A 16,948-nucleotide genomic window follows, 5' to 3' on the forward strand; every position below is an offset into this window, starting at 1 on the left:
AAAAAAAAAAAAAAAAAAAAAAAAAAATGTGGGACCCTGCAACATCGTAGCTCCCTTCACCCTCTCCTCCTCTGTGCTGTGGTTGTCATATACATTATGACATGTACATCACATGATGATCCTGGTAATGTGGTATGATTTTAGATTTGAACAATTCTATCTTTGGGAGAAAGTAAGAAAAGGGAAGAAATGCATAGCCCTTTATACCCGCTTTTTTACCATTTTTGGTGCTCTTGCTTCCTTTCCTAGGTCTGAGTTTCCATCTGGTATCATTTCCCTGCAGCCTGAAGAACTTCCTTTAATACTTTTTTTGAATTTGGTTGGCTGCTGCTGAAATCTCCCAGTTTTAATCGGAAAATTTCTTTATTTTGCCTTCATTTTTGAATGATCGTTTTACTGGATATAGAATTGAGGTTTGTTTTCGTTTTTCCTTGCAGCACTTTAAAGATATCACCCTGTTGTCTCCTGGGGAAGTCAGCTGTCATTCACATCGTACTCCTGTGGAGAAAATATCCTATTTGGGCAGTGTTTGGCTATTGTTCCTTTAGGTGCTTTTTCTCTCTTTCTCCTTTCAGTCCAGGCCTTATAAAGTTGGGACCCTTGATATTGTCCCAACAGTAGGTCTTTGAGGTTCTGTTTTTGTTTGTTTGTTTTGTTTATTTAAGTAATTTTTGTCTCTGATGTTCAGATTTAGTGACCTTCATTGATCTGTTTTTAAGTTTGGTGACTCTTTCTGTCACCTCCAATCTATTAGCCCTTTCCATTAAATTTTTTATTTCAGTTATTGTCGTTTTCAGCTCTAGAGTTTCCATTTTGACCTTTAAAAAAATATATTTATTTATTTATTTATTTATGGCTACGTTGGGTCTTAGTTGCAGCACGCAGGATCTTTCATTGTGGCAGGTGGGATCTTTCGTTGTGGTGTGCGGATTCTCTAGTTGTGGTGCACGGGTTCCAGAGCGCATGGGTTCAGCAGTTGCGGCGTGTGGGCTTAGATGCCCCACGGCACGTGGGACCGTAGTTCCCTGACCAGGGATTGAACCTGCATCCCCTGGATTGGAAGGTGGATTCTTAGCCACTAGACCACCAGGGGAGTCCCCATTTTGACCTTTTTTTTTTTTTTTATAGTTTATATATCTCTATGATGTAGAGATTCCCTATATGTTCTTTATGCTTGTATTTTTTTCTCATCCTTGAATATATTTATAAAAGCTCCTTGAAAGTGATTGTCTGGTGGTTGCAACATTTGGATCATCTTGGTGTTGATTTCCGTTGATGGATTTTTTCTTTATTATGGGTCACTTTTTCCTCTTAATACATAGTTATTTTTAATTGAATACTGGACATTAAAAATGATACACTACAGAGATCTGGATTCTGTTTTATTTCTCTAAAGTGATTTTTTACATAGCAGGCAGTAGTCTTGTCTGATCTCCAGCTCCCAGCTGTCTCCTTTGTGGAGAGCAGCAGCTGACGCCTCTGCTCAGTTTGTTTAGTTTCTGGCTGCTGCTTTTCTGCTGGGTCCCTGGGGTCTCCCCATATATGTGTAGTTTAGCAGCGGCCAAAGATCTCAGCAAAATATAGACACAGACTTTGGACCTTATTTGCAAATTTCTCCTGTTGCAGTTCATCTTTTAAGGACAGCCTCTGCTCCAGTTTCTGCCTTTTGGTTGCTCTCCAGTACTCTTAAATGATTGTTTTTTTATGTTTTTTTCACGATTCTGTAATTGTTACCTGTAAGAGCGTAAGTCTGACCAAGCTACAGTGTTATTACCAGAAGTCTTGATTCTTTCTTATAGTTTCCATTTCTTTGGTGAGATTTCCTATCTGTTCATTTGTTATGACTCTATTTGCCTTTTAGTTCTTGAACATATTTATAATAGCTCTTTAAAATCCACTAATTCTAACATCTGGATCTTCTGTGGATTTGTTTCTAGTGATTGAGATTTTTCTTGAATGTAAGTCACATTTTCCCATTTGTTCTCACGTCTGTGACTAATGTATCTTCTCAATGAAACATTGCAGAAACTCTGAATTCTGTGTTTTTCCTCTGAAGAGTGTTAACATTGTTCTAGCAAACAGTTCAGATTCTGTTTCCTTTGCAGTTCTCAGCAGCTGAAACCACACAGATCCTTCTGCCTTCAAGCTATTGCTTTGCTCTGTGAAACTCACCATCTCCCCTGTGCCCACGTGGTGCTGAGATCAGCCAAGGATAAGAGTAGGATTTAATCAGAGGTGGGGGCTCTCCCTTCTTTAGCTTCCTTCCTCTGTCCTTCCCTCCCTCCCAGGATTTTTACCCTCACTTTCCAGCCTCCCTGGCCACCTCCGTCTCTGTCCTCTGACTTCTCAAGCCAGTAAAACGGTAGCTTTTACTTGAAAGTCCAGCTACCCCGCATGGCTGTACAGAATGAAGGATGCCCCAGGCAGAAAGGCAGCAGCAAGCAGTGCATGTTGTACCCAGTGTGGTTTCCCCTCTCAAGGGTCTGCTTCCATTTAGTCCCCACCAGTGTTTGGTTAGTCTTCAGTGATCGCCTGTGAGCCGTCTTTTATGCTTTGTCCAGCTGTTACTGTATGTCCCACCTCACTACTCTTTGGTTTTGGTAACATGACTTAACCTCTCTAAGCGTTAGTTTCCTTATCTGGAAAAATGAAGATAAATGATACTCATGTCATAGGGTTTGAGGAACATGAAAGAGGTAATGCACATAAATTGTTCATTCACGTGTCGGGCACATGGTAGGCACCTGGCAAATGGTAACTCTTCAGCTTTAGACAAAACATATCTGAGTAAAAGTTGAAAACTGTTGGCCTTCTATTGATACAACTCGACAAAATGCAAAAGAAGGTGTTCTCTGTTTTGACCTCCTGGGTATTTTGGCAATATTTTTGATATTAGCTTTCGGAATCCAGTTAGTGATATGTGGGACATTTACGCTTTGGCATTCCAAGTGACCCAAGTTTTCTTGTTATTTGTAGATAATCTGCAAGCTGGCGTCAGTGCTGAGCAAGAGCACGGTTGAATGCCTGCTGCTCCCTCGATTCTGTGAGCTGTGTGGTGATGGGAAGCTCATTCAAGTTCGGAAGGTGGGAACGTACAGTTTCAATACTTGAAGAATTCAAAAAGTTAAACAAGATTCAAAATTGATTCCTTTAAAGTGCCTGGACTTCCTCAGTAGACACAGTCTGGATGAAAAACGTGGCCAGTGTGAACTGTGTAAGGAAAACAGTGAACACTGTTGCCAGTTTTCCCTGCCATCCGGGCATCTGTGGAGACGTAGGGTTAGACTCCGTGAGGGTAACCCTCTTGGGCACAGGAGGAAGAGACATTGCTGGCTTGTGCTTCAGTGCTGGGGCCCAGGCGTGCAAGGCCTTTCATCACTGGGGCTGACTGGCTCCAGGACCCTCGCATGTTTGCTGTACCTTCCAACTGCACCCCCTGCACTGCCCTCCCCGTTTATCGCTCGTCACTCGGTTGTCATATTCTTCCTTCTGAAGACCATTGCCAGCCCCCTCCCCGAGCAGCCTCACCGTCCACCTTGCTGTGCAGCTGCCCATCTTCCCTGTGGTCTCCCCTCATGAAGCAGAGGCAAGGAGCTGGGTCTCATTTACCATGCAGAGGACCTTAATGGTCTCTTTTGCTCTAGTGCTAACCAAAAGCATTATGTATCGAGATGATGAGGAGCCACAGCATCCTAGCGTGTGGTGCTCTATTGTAAATCTTCTGTTTCCGGTGCAGTGGAGGCACTGGGCTCAGTAAGTGCTTGTTAGCTGCCCGACCAGAGGACTCGTTGCTCTCAAGGCTCCTGCTTGTTAGTTTACACAATTTGTTAAGACAAAAAGAAATCGGAGAATAATGAGTATGCCTTTTGCCTTTTTAAGGTTTGTGCCCCAAATTTTGGTGATATTTGTCGTGCTGTCGGACAAGAAGCCACCGAGAAATTTTTGGTACGTGACGTTATGCCAGCTGTACTTGCTGATGCACTTCTTAGGGCGCTTGTGAAATCAGTGGTGAAGTTTTGTATTTATGAGTCTGTTACTTTGGAATGGCAGCTCAGTTTTGCATCCATCAGTTTCAGGTTTCTTGGCTCTTGAAGCTTACACTTCTTATAAGCCTCAGGCAGCTGGTGTGTGGGATGCTGCAGGGGCAGCCCCGCCCTCTTCCCCCCCGGGGACTTCTGCTGTGGCTTCCTCACTGCTCGCTTTGCCCCCACCCCCCACCCCGGCTCATCTCACTGTGTAAGCGGCCCTCTGTCCCTTCTCGACTGCTCTTTCTAGAACACTGCTCCACCACCTCGCTCCTGGGTTTCAGAACCTGTGGGATTTTTTTCTTGGTTTACAGATTAAAATCCAGACCCTTGTTGACCCCTCAGTTCCCTTCACAAGTACCTTTCCTGCCTCCCTCCACTCGCCTCCCTCGGGTCCGAACGCCGCCCTGACCTTCGGTCGTGCATCTGAACTGCAGGGAGGGTGAAAGGGGGCATGGCCGGGGTCTGTATTTTTGCTGAAGTCCCTGGGTGATTCTCAGCACAACAGTCTGGAGAACCACATCACCAGGCAGCCGGGGGGCTCTTCAGGGCCTTGCAGCTAGCTCTCTGCTCTCGTGCACCTCCCTGCTCCTGCTCATTACTGCCCGTCTCCTTCCAGAGGCTTCCCTGCCTGGCGGGGGGACCCTACTCACACTTCTCACCCAGCTTGCGTGTGCATTTGCCTCTGTCAGGTTCCTTCCCTGTCTGGACTCACCTGCCCGCTGGGTCTCCCTTTTCAGCATTCCATGACGTTCTGTTCAGAGTGCTTGCGTGTCCCCCACCACGCCTCATTGCAGCGTTGCTGACGGGGACTTCACTCCATCACGTTTACTTTTGCTTCTCCACTGCCCACCCAGTACCAGGCCCCCAGAGAACTGTGCTGAGTAAGCACTTGCCGCTTTTACATGACAGGGCGTGCTACCTGTATGGCTGGAATACAGCTAGCTTAACCGAAGCGCCGCACATTTACGGTCACACCGAGGAGGACCGATGTGAACTTGTAAATGGACTCACAACCGTGTATATCCAGCGTGATGACAATCCATTGCATTCCACCGCACACAGTTTGTGTTCCGTGGACTGGAACTGTTGGCGGTACTGTGAGGTTTTAACAGTATGCCTTCTTTCACTAAAGTACCCCAGCCAAAGACCGTGGGACCTGGGTGGGGCTGCTAGTTGGGGAATCCACAATTTCAAAGTCATTCACAATTCTTCTCTACAGTTCACAGGCACATATCAGTCATTCAGCCTTTGGGGAGGTTTTCTGTATTATCTTGTTGAATTTAACGCAGTCATTTACTAGGATTAAGCGGTAAAGGAAGTTACTTATCCTAATTTCTGTTTGTTTCAGAGGATTCCTTTTGGACTCATAGCTAGTTCCCTTTTGTGTCATTAACTTAAGGCTCTGCCTTAACTACATCATTGAAACAGGTCTGCCCTTCCTTCGGGTGACATGGTTTTGTTTGCTTTGGTAGCTCCCGAAGTTTTTTGAGCTCTGCTCAGACAATGCATGGGGGATGAGGAAAGCCTGTGCGGAGTGCTTCGTGGCCGTGTCCCACAACACGTCCCCCGAGGGCCGCCAGGCCAGGCTCTCGCCTCTCTTTATCACACTGATCGGCGACCCCTGTCGATGGGTGAGTGCGGCCACTCGCAGGCCTCGGTGTGACTTTGGACTGGGCACTGTTACTGTGTCTTTTCAGTAACGGATTTGGCATATTTAGACTTTGTGAGGATTATCAGGGCACCTAAAGTCTCAGAAGCCTGGTGCGTAGTAAGGAAGTGGCACACACGTCAGCATTCATAGCAAACGAACATCACAGAAACGAGGAGAAGGAGAAAGCTGTAACTGTATCGTTGCCTCTTCTGTTATGATCATAACCATGCCCGTAATGATGAATAAGGTCTGTTCAGATGCTGTACAAAGTCTGGAATTATTTGATGTAGAATTAATATTCTGGAAGCATACAAACTACATGATGGCACTAAATTTTTCCTGATTTTCTGTTGAAAAATAGTTTACTTGGAGCTTAGGGAATGCCTTAGAAAGTAGTACATCTGCTTACACATAATGTGGCGGACGGTGAATTGGCTGGTGATCAGCCATCTGTTCAGCTTGGGATCAGACCTGGCCGACACCACGTCCACCGCGCCCTTCTTCTCTGGTTTCGGGTGCGCCAGGCTGCCTTCCAGTCCCTGGGCCCCGTCATCTTCACCTTTGCCAACCCCTCCAGGGCTGGCCTTTATATTCGAGAAGATGGCACCCTGAGCATCCGACCACCGGCTCCGGATTTGGACTCGGGTTTCACCTCCGGGTCACCGGGTGCAGGCAGCCATGGGAACATGTCCTCAGCCTGGTAAGTTTCGGCTGGGGTAGTTATCAGGATCCCGGCTTCACCTCAAGCATCCACCTAAAATTCTAGCAATTAACTTGTCTGGAGCTTTAGTAACAGTGACCTTCTGGGCACGATGGAATATTAGAGCTTTAATTATGTAAAGAAGCAAAAAGTAATTGCAATAATGATTTTGAAACATGACTAGTGGGTTATAAATAATGAAGCTACTGTGTCTCCTAAATTTAGATAAAATATTCACTCAGAGTCGTGATTAAATAATCTATAAAGAAAATTTTCTCTTACTTTTTGATTAATGAAGTTCTTTGGATAGTTTACACAGGGAAAATGTGAAGTCTCCCCAATAGAATTTTGTGCCGTAGGATTTTTCAAGCACATGAAGGTGACATTCCTGACTCACCGTTAGTAGGCCCACACTGTTCTTCTAGTAAGTTCTAGAGATTGATCTCGGGTTTTTTCCTGTTTCCTCAGAAGACGATGGGTACGTACTAAGCAGGCCACATGAGGTAGTTTACAAGCATCTCTCCATTGCGAATATTCCTCCTCAGCCGTGAGAGGAGGTGATTCACATCTCGGATGGCACGGATGCTTCGTAAGATTGGTGCATCCTTCTCTCCATCTTTCTCCACCAAAATGCATTGAGTTCTTGCTGAAGGTCAGGCCTGTGTGCCACATCTTCCTCATCAAGACTTTCCAAGTGGTTCACCGGTAGCCAGTTCTTAGCAGCTCTAGCACCTTTTATTTTCTAATGCCTGCCCCCTGGTGGAGGCACTGATGAGCAGGAAGTGCATGAAGTCTCGCCACGGAAGGGGTGCCCGCGGAAGCCAGGGCTGATGCACCACTTGAATGTAATGGAGGGATTGGGTGAACCTTCCTGTGGCATTTTCAGTGCTTTAATACTCCCAGTGGGGCAGAGGGCACCGATTGGACCTCTTATCCTCTGTGAGGTTATTAACTTCTGGCACCGGAAGACACGGGAGGTTGGGTAGCCAGGTAGAGAGGAGGACTGGCTTCGCAAGGATGGGCGTCTGATGTTTCCCCATTTTACTTCCAGTCTATTGCACGGTGCTAAAAATTTGCTTCCCTCAATTTAAACTAGTTCAACAAAGCCGGGCCAGACAGAGCCAGCTCTACCCATGGAAGGCACATCCACGGACACCAGCAATTTTCCGTGCATCAGTAGCTCCTCCAATGGCCTGACGGAGAACCCAACGGAAGACTCTGTCTTGGCTGGAGCCGAGGTGACCAGGCTTTCCCCCAAGGCCACGAAGCTCCCCAGTGTTAACGACCTCCCCGTCAACAGCCATCCTGGACCAGACGCCTGGGCCCGCCCAGGGAGTCCTGAGGACGTTTTCAATAATTTCCTTTATTGGCGAACTCCTCTCCCTGACATAAGCAAGGACTCAGAGCTGCTCCTGAGCGAGGCTGGCCCGCGGGAGGAAGGTGGCGGCACGCCCGAGGCCGTGCGTAGAAGCTGTGTGGCTAGGAGCGAGATTCAGAGTCCTGGGTGGTGTGCACGCCCGAGGCCGTGCCTAGAAGCTGTGTGGCTGGGAGCGAGATTCAGAGAGTCCTGGGTGGTGTGCACGCCCGAGGCCGTGCGTAGAAGCTGTGTGGCTGGGAGCGAGATTCAGAGAGTCCTGGGTGGCGGCACGCCCGAGGCCGTGCATAGAAGCTGTGTGGCTATAGGAGCGAGATTCAGAGAGTCCTGGGTGGTGTGCAGGAGCATATGATGAACGACCCAGGTGTGCAAGGTAGCTGTTGTCCACGGTAATACAAGAGAAAACGGGATCTTTCTGGACTGTGTGTCAGCCGGGCCCGTGTGGCTGTCCACGTGTGCATACTTCCCTCGATCGACCCTGCGCACCCACCACGGGGACGCCTGGCCCAGTCTCCACACAGCCCTCACGCCGGGGATCCTGCTGTTGCAGGTCTCTGCGAGGGTTTTGCCTCCTTGCTTTTCAGCCGTGTGACCCGGTTCTCAGATAAAAGCGGCTAGTTCTCGGGCGTGTCTGGAGCGGTGGAAATTATATTAGCTCCTTGGACACGGTTCTGTCTCTCGCCATGTGACAAAGCCCTTTCTAGTTACGAACAGCCAAGGATGGTGCTCCTTTTGGAGCCTGTTAACTCACCTAAACCTTAAGGTTTTTCCCTTTGTACAGCCAGGAGGAGCACAGCTTCTTCTTTGGGGTATTTTTCATTCTGTGACTGGTGTTCCCACAGAGCGTCTGATCTGGGAGCCAGGCCTCGCAGTCCAGATCCATCACCATGCCTCTTCTTTCTCTAAACGGGGCTGTATTTGTATTCTTCCCTGAGTTGGGGAAATTGGAAAAAAACAACACTTGCTGCTGTTGCCGGGCAAAGATTTGTGAAGCTTTCGGGAAAGGAAATGTGAAAATCCAGTTAGCCCTGTGATTATTCTTTGTCTTTAAATTTATAAAGGAAATTAAGTCAGTGTTTGCTGAAGGAATGAGCACATGTAACATATCGCTTCTAATTGTTATAGACAAAGGTCTGTTTCTGGAAGACACATTTCTAAAGCTGCCTTATTCGGTGCTTGGACCCGGGCTGGGTGCTGGGGCAGTAATGCCCGACACGTGAAGCCCTTACGGTCTGGTTGAGGGGATTATGGAAACAACCACCCGGCATAGGGGGTGGCACGGGCTGGGGCAGGGGTGGGCGCACAGGGCAGGAAGCCGGTCCCGCCTGTGGGCGGAGGAAGCATCTGGGAGAAGACCTTGCAGAGCAGCTGACATTTGACGTGGGCTTTAGGCTTTAGGCGACGGCCAGGACTCCATCATCTTGAGAAGTCGAGGGCTGAGTTTCAGAGGTTTCTTCCAGTTTCCTGAAATCGTTGTTTGTAAAATCTTGTGTGCATATGCAGACTTAATTTCTTTGTAAGGAAGGACCCGCAGCTTTCATCAGCACTCAAAGGGATCTGGGACCCCAGAAGATTGAGAAATAAACTACCCGTTGGGTATTTGTGAACTGGCCATGGCTGAAAATGTCACTCAGACCCCTGGAAAGGGCCTCGGGTGCGCTAAGGAGGTGGCACCTTGCCCTGGGCCCAGTGGGGAGCCCTTGTAAGCTCTAAACATTTTAAGGACTCTTGTTGAATTGAACTAGTAGAAAACAGGATGCAGGCAGTATTGTGTGTGTGGTGTGTGTGTGTGTGTGTGTGTGTGTGTGTGTGGTGTTTGGAGGCTGGAGACATGGAAACATCAGTTTGTTTTTACGGAAAGGCATGTGAACTGTGTCATCTGCACTGTTAGGAGAGTCTCGAATAGCCGTGCTGTGGACAGAAAGAACGAGTAGCGCTCGGGGCTGGGTGCACGCGGTCTTTACTCGTCGGTGTGGACGGGGATGGATTGATCCCAGCACGCGCGTGCGTGTATATGCGTGTGGCAGAGCAACGGCCACCCTGGTTTATCAATGGGGGATGGGACCCCCCCCCCCATGTTGGTGGGCCTCCCAGACAGCAGCGTTCAGGAGCATCGCGTTGTCTTTTTGTGAAAGGTGGCGGGATTGGGCTCTGATTTCCCTAGCTGAGGCTTCTAGAGTTCAGGTCGGACGCTCTGTGTGTGGCTGGCATTTAGTTGGGATAAAGCTGACGGCTGTAAACGTCAGCACCTCGGCGAGAGCTCGCGCCGGGCGCCCGACGTCCACAAGGGGGCGGCTTGTGCGGTGCGTCCACGTCCAGCCTGTCTTGTTGTGAGTCAGTCCCTGCAAACCACATAAAGTTATTCAAATTCCTGGAACTTCTCTTCCTGCAGCTGCAGCTCAGGTGTTGTCAGCTGCACTGGTTGCGGCACAGCCAGACTCTATGGATGAGCCCGAGCGCCCACCGACGGGGGCTCCAGGGGGCGCCCAGCTCAGATCCCAGCCCAGCCCTGGCAGTCAGCCGGCCCCCGGCGGCGTCACCCCCGCAGAATGAGCTCGCCGCGGCCAGGACGCTACAAAGCACAGTGAGTCTTTGCCCTCTCCCTCAGCCAGCGAGGATGTGACAGAAATCACGCAGCTGCGTTCTCTTTTATTAATATATCCTGGCAGAATTGATAAATGGCACATTTAATTTTATTCTTAAGGTCATGTTTTGGATAACTAGACAGCGAATCAATCGGGTGATTGATAACCCCGACTCTCCTCCACAAAACAAACGTGGGGGGGCTTCCCTGGGGGCGCAGTGGTTGAGAGTCCGCCTGCCGATGCAGGGGACATGGGTTCCTGCCCCGGTCCGGGAAGATCCCACATGCCGCGGAGCGGCTGGGCCCGTGAGCCATGGCCGCTGAGCCTGTGCGTCTGGAGCCTGTGCTCCGCAACGGGAGAGGCCACAACAGTGAGAGGCCCGCGTACCGCAAAGAAAAAAACAAACGTGGGGAGACCAAAAGCACCTTCCTTCTTCTCCAAAGACAACCTGGTTCTTTGGGGGGATTAACCGTCTAAATGCTTTATTTCACTGCTAAACCGACGCTTATATCTTTCAGTAGCAAGGGGAGGTGAATTCATGCAACTCCTAGAATGTAAAGTTGACAGTGACCTTTGAGATTGCGCATTACCTCCAGCCCGTCCTGTGGGCCTCCTTTAACCCGTGCTTGCTCGGGAGTGGTGCTGGATGCCGTTTCTTGGAGGGGAGATTTTTTTTTTTTTTTTTTTGCGGTTCGCGGGCCTCTCACTGTTGTGGCCTCTCTCGTTGCGGAGCACAGGCTCTGGACGCGCAGGCTCAGCGGCCATGGCTCACGGGCCCAGCCGCTCCGCGGCATGTGGGATCTTCCCGGACCGGGGCACGAATCCGTGTCCCCTGCATCGGCAGGCAGACTCTCAACCACTGTGCCACCAGGGAAGCCCTTGGAGGGGCGATTTTGAGAAGACAAGTAGCTCACTACTGTTTCTCCTCTAGTCTGGAACCAGCCCCCGTGAGGCTGGGACTCCGTGTTTGGGGCGAAAAGGAAGCCTGGCACTTATTTCTCACCTTGAGTTTCTCTAGCTTTCCAGCTCACTCGTGGTAGGAGGCTCTGATGCCTTCCTAATTCCTACTAAACTCGCACATGGACCCCTTTGAGTTGGGGTCCTTCACAGGTAGTGGTGAGACTAGCGAATTAAAATTAGCAAGGGGTCTGTGATCATAAAGTCATGATGTGTGGGCCCCTCTCATTTTCATGTACCACGATGGAGAATCTCTTTAATGTGGTCTCCAGGGTCAGAACACCAATTGTTTCTCCAGTCACACAGTTTATATTTTGATGTCCGTGATTAAACTAACTTACCACCTCCTTTTACCCCCTTGGTCTACTCCAGTGAAGCTAAACAAAAGACGAATTAAAAAAGCCTGAATATAAAATGTTCAAGGGTTATTAAGGTTGCCTTTGATTAGCAGGGAATGAGATGATATCCTGTTTTGCTGATTTGCTTCAAAAAATAGGCAAGAAAGCTCACATTGTTACCTTTGTTACCTGGAGTATAAAAATCACCTGTGTTAAGTGGAAAGGTGTGGTCACGTTTACCTTGGTGGGAGACGTGATGGTATTCGGGCTTCTTTGTCATATACAGAAGTGAAAAGGGAAAAGAGAACAGATTCCTCCAAGTTGGCTGTCTTGAGTGAAGGATCTTAAAGGGGCCTGTATAATTGGGCTTTTGGTTTATGGCGATGGATGTCAGGGCTCTTGAATTTGACTCTTAGTTTGCTAAGGGATCAGGCAGGATGCCTCTAGTTGCAAAAGAAGGAAAAAGAAACAAAAAAACTCAGAGCTTAAGCAATGAGGACAGAAGAGGAGGTGAGGCTGGGAGGCTGCTCGCCCTCGGCCCTTGCGTTGACCTCGGTCCAGCTCCCACTCCGCCATCTTCATGTACCAACTTGGTCCCGAGATGCCCAGGGGAAGGAGGGGCCTGTTTCTTCCCACTTGTCTCTTTTGACTGCCAGGTAGTTTTCTGGGGAAATGACCTCCCAATTCCTTCCGGGGTTGCCTTGACTTGGGGTGGTTTACTTAAACCTTAAGTAAACCTTGGCTCCTGGAATAAGTGCTGTATGTAACTACGGCACTGAAGACTTTGGAATAAAATTAATTCCTAGAAGGAGAATAACGATTTATTATTTGTTAATCTATATGAATTTATTAACTTGGAAAAATTGGGGTCTTAGGTTATCATACCAAAATATTTCTGTTTTATCATGTCCTCTGTTAAAATAAGCAGTACATTTCAGTGAAAACCTCGGGAATTGAAGGTTCTGGTAGCATGCCTCAGAGCAAACGAAGCATCTATCGGTGTATTAACCGACTTCCCGGATCATATATTGAGCTGATTTGTCAGCATCCATTAAGCTGGTAGACAGTATGACATTTCAAGTGCAAGTAGGAAAATCCGTGTTATGGTTGAAGGAGAAGGTCAGGTCCATCTCAGTTAATGTTAATCAATGACCAGAGACCAATATGTCACCGCTGGATGGTCCAGCTCATTTTAATTGTTAACCTAATGTAATGGTTCATCGGTGAACATTAGAGGTATTTGTACATGTGAAAATTGAGGACAGTTTTCTAAATACCCTTTCATCAGCCACATCTTTTCACTCAGATTAAATGGGTCCCCCCAACCCCCCGCCTCTCCATCCTCTGTCTGGAGTCCAGAGCACTGTATTCTCTCATCCCTGAGAAATGCTGGAGGTGCTCTTCACCATTTCTTGCAGACCTCGCCCTGCCTTCCGGAGTGGCCTCTGCTTTAAACATGCGACCGTTACCTAAGGGCATCAGCTAACCACACCGGGGACCCTGGGACCTAAAGAAGGGTAAATACAGACTCGAGTTGTTGGTACTCACCAACAAGAGCCTGTCTTTTGTAAGGGCCTCAAGCAGTCTTGAAATTAAAATGCACTTGAAATGACTGACCTATATGGTATCATATACAACTGTGCAAATGTATTTTTTCACATCTGGAGGGACACCATTGACTTCAGGGGAGCTCTGGTCTTGGTCTGCAGAAGTCATTTTTGGCCTTGAAAGGGGATTCTTTGAAGGGGGAGTGGTAGGACAGCTTCCTCCTTTGGACTACGTTGGTAATGTGCCCGATCAACTCTGCAGGGTCCAGGTGAACCTGGCAGTGGAACCAGTGGCCATTTGGAGACTGACCAGCGGCATGGCTGCAGCCCACTTGAAGAGGATAAATCTAAATCACAGGTTCGTTCCTTGAAAAGAAAAGCAACTCAAAACTACATTTTCTGGAAGTTAAATTTAAGAACGGCTGTTGGAACCAAATGTTTTTCTTGCATCAATATTAATGACATATCTTAGTTCATAATCTGTGTTCCTGATATTTCCTCTCTAACTTAAAAAAAGTAAATTCTCAAATATTGTTTAAAGTCTTCTGAACAGTCTCGAAGGTATTTTAATAAAGCAGATCAAAGATGAGAAAAGAATTTGGCATGTATACGTTAATATTTAGTGTCTGTTTATACAAGCCATTTAGCTCCTTTTTTTGTCTGAAAAGTTTTCGACAGCTTCCTTTGTTGAACTGTGTTTGGTTTTGTTCTGTCTTGTGGATTAGCTTCTAGTGCTATGGAAGTTCTCTTAAAGGTTTTTAATTATTGTATCCCCTTGTCCTTGCAGAGAGAAAGGTAAATGGGTGATGTCTTATGAAGGCAGAATCCCACCAGTTGGAAAAAGGTAGTAGTGAGCAGGGTGTAGTGGCTCTGGCCATAGGTGCTGGGGGCAGTTAATAAGAAAAGAGGAGCTAGTTTGCATTCTCCAGAGCTGCGTGTACCAGACCAGCCAAACGTTGATATTCTAGACTGTGCTCTGTGATATCCAGTGTTGGACCAATTTAGAAAAGATGAGCGTGGCCACTGCTTTAACTTAAGACCAAGCTGACTCAGTACATGCTGAACAAGAAGGTCGTGCAATCCAGAGCCCCGAGCTTTGGGAAGGCCTCTTGTTCCTCTTACACCCCCGCTTTGCTGTTTTCACCTCCAGGTTCCAATGTCCTCGTCTTTCATGAGTGTTCTCCTTCTCTACTGCAAGCATGATGGTTCCCTTTCTCTCCTGTTTCCCAGGATATAGTACCTCAGCCCCTGCTAGATCAGTATGTGTCCATGACTGACCCAGCTCGAGCCCAGACCGTCGATACCGACATCGCCAAACACTGTGCCTACAGCCTCCCGGGGGTGGCGCTGACGCTGGGCAGGCAGAATTGGCACTGCCTGAAAGATACGTACGAGACGCTGGCTTCCGACGTGCCAGTAAAAGGAGCCTTTTCAGGGGCAGGCACAGAATAGGATGGGTCATCTAATTAGGGAGAAAGGGAAGCTGCGACAAGGCTGCTCACTGACCTGTATTTTATGTGGCCGCCATTGGCTTGTTTACCGGTCTCTGAACAAATGAAGCTCTAAGTGGTCAACCCCTGGCAGTATCAGTTTGGCTCCACAAATGCCACTTATGCTCTTGATAACACTGAATTATGCTTGCCTTTTGTGGTCCATATGTCTCTGCGCACCCCCAGTGGAAGGTCCGTCAGACCTTAGCCTTCTCCACCCACGAGCTGGCTGTGATCCTTGGGGATCAGTTCACGGCTGCCAACCTGCTGCCTATCTTCAATGGATTTTTAAAGGACCTGGATGAAGTACGCATAGGAGTTCTGAAACACCTGTATGACTTTCTAAAGGTAGGAAGAAGGATTAAAACAAAAAACAAATCTCCCCTCTTCAATACAATTTTTATATATTTATTTGGCTGTGTCGGGTCATAGTTGCAGCACACGGGATCTTTCTTTGCGGCGTGTGGGCTCTTTGTTGCAGTGCCTGGCTTCTCTAGTTGTGGCACGTGGGCTCCAGAGTGCGCGGGCTCAGTAGTTGCGGGTGAGGACTTAGTTGCCCTGCGCGTGTGGGATCTTAGTTCCCCAACCAGGGATCGAATCCGCATCCCCTGCGCTTGAAGGTGGATTCTTAACCACTGGACCACCAGGGAAGTCCCAATACAATTTTTTAAAACCCTGGATATGTAAAGTATCAGTGGGAAAAAAACCAGAAACAGCTGTCTGGGTTTCTTCAGTTGAAGCATATCATCCAAAATCTTAAAGTGGGCATTCTTTCAGTGACGGGTAAATATTTTTATCTTTCCTCCTAATCTTCCCGTCCCTTAGAGTTCTAATTGTATGGAGGATGGTAGACAGATGGCCCAGCACACTCTGAGAAAGAAGGAACCGGGCTCCCGGGTGGCGTGTGACTTGCCCGGGGTCACCTAAGGGAAGAGCCAGCTGAAATCCAATCTCAATTCTGCACGAAGGGCTCTTTCTTGCAAGATGTTGCTGCTTCCCTTCTTGCCTTCCCCCCGCCCGCCCCCACCCCAGAGGAACGATGAGCGTAAAACTAAGAGTTTAAAAATGACCTAGAGAAACTAATTACTCACGTCCACATGACCAGGAGCTGCCCTTGACGGAGTCTGGCGCATGCCGCATCGCCGGAGATTTCCCTGTCTGGTGCAGGAGCACACGAGCAGTGCCACCTCCCTGGGAAGCAGCCGGGGCATTGTCTTCCAAGCACACACATGCTTGGGTTTTCTTCAGGCAGGAAATTGTGAAAGAAGGATGAGTAGGGGGCGTGTAGAAACACACAAGCACATACACGAACCAGGGGAGAAAGGTTGGAAGCAGTCAGGGATGCGTTGGACGTCTGTTAACAGCAAAGCTAATTCACAGCCACACTGGGTAATGGAGTACAAGGCGTCAGGGAAATGCGCGGTTCTGGCCGGTGACAAATGTATAATCTGAAGTATAATAAAACAGTCTATTTGGGGACATTTTGAAGGATTATATATTTTTATTTATATATACATTCTTAAAAAATAGTTGCTTCATGAAGACAAGAGGAGAGAATATCTTTATCAGCTTCAAGAATCTGTAGTGACCGATAACAGCAGGAATTGGAGGTTTCGATATGGACTGACAGAGTAAGTAAAGCCTGTTTGGGGTTATGAGAAGGCAAGCTAGATGGAATAATTCTTAATTTCCCTACCTTATAATTGATTTCTAAAGTAGCAGTAGGAGTGTTCTTTTGGATAAAGAGATTATGTTTTTATTAAGGGATAAAATGAATTCCAAAGCTCTAAGTTACAAATACCACAGTCTCTGGGGAGACATTCATTTTCAGAGGCAGGCAGGGCGAGAGTCACTTTGGAATTAGAGTGTTGTGCTGTTCTGTAAGCCAATTTATTTGAACCAAGTGAAAGATGAATCACCCACTCTTCAATATTTTCCTATTAATCGGAGCAGTTTTTGCCAAAGCTTTCTTGAACATTCTGAGTGTAGCCCTCTGTGTAAGGGTACAGCGCAGTTTATACACTTCAGCCACTAAGGAAAATTGTGTTACAGTGAGAGATATGAAAAGGTCTAACCCAGATGAAGCGATTATTTAATAAAAACGTCCCCCAAGGTGGCTCAGATCTGTACATCATTTTGTGTGTGAAGGAGTTATTTAATTCCCCATTTTGTGCCAGCAGGAGGAATGTTCAAGGTTTTAGTGATTCTAAAAGAGTGAAAGTGTCACTTTAAATAATTCTCCGTCCCGAGGTGTATAATGTGCTTTCCGCAGTATTG

General features: G+C 47.7%; 1 protein-coding gene across 1 annotated transcript in view; it reads left to right on the plus strand.

The window, feature by feature from the left end:
- Positions 1-16,948, plus strand: part of LOC114893914 (serine/threonine-protein phosphatase 4 regulatory subunit 1-like) — a 62,300-nt gene that overhangs the window by 38,900 nt on the left and 6,452 nt on the right. The window contains 9 exon segments of the mRNA XM_029219882.1: positions 2,977-3,084; positions 3,880-3,945; positions 5,501-5,668; positions 6,204-6,379; positions 7,476-7,617; positions 10,147-10,338; positions 13,444-13,539; positions 14,858-15,019; positions 16,202-16,302. Coding sequence (XP_029075715.1) covers positions 2,977-3,084; positions 3,880-3,945; positions 5,501-5,668; positions 6,204-6,379; positions 7,476-7,617; positions 10,147-10,338; positions 13,444-13,539; positions 14,858-15,019; positions 16,202-16,302 — 1,211 coding nt within the window.

The sequence above is a fragment of the Monodon monoceros genome, unplaced genomic scaffold (assembly GCF_005190385.1).
Source record: "Monodon monoceros isolate NGI ecotype Baffin Bay Population unplaced genomic scaffold, NGI_Narwhal_1 Super_Scaffold_13, whole genome shotgun sequence".
NCBI lineage: Eukaryota > Metazoa > Chordata > Mammalia > Artiodactyla > Monodontidae > Monodon > Monodon monoceros.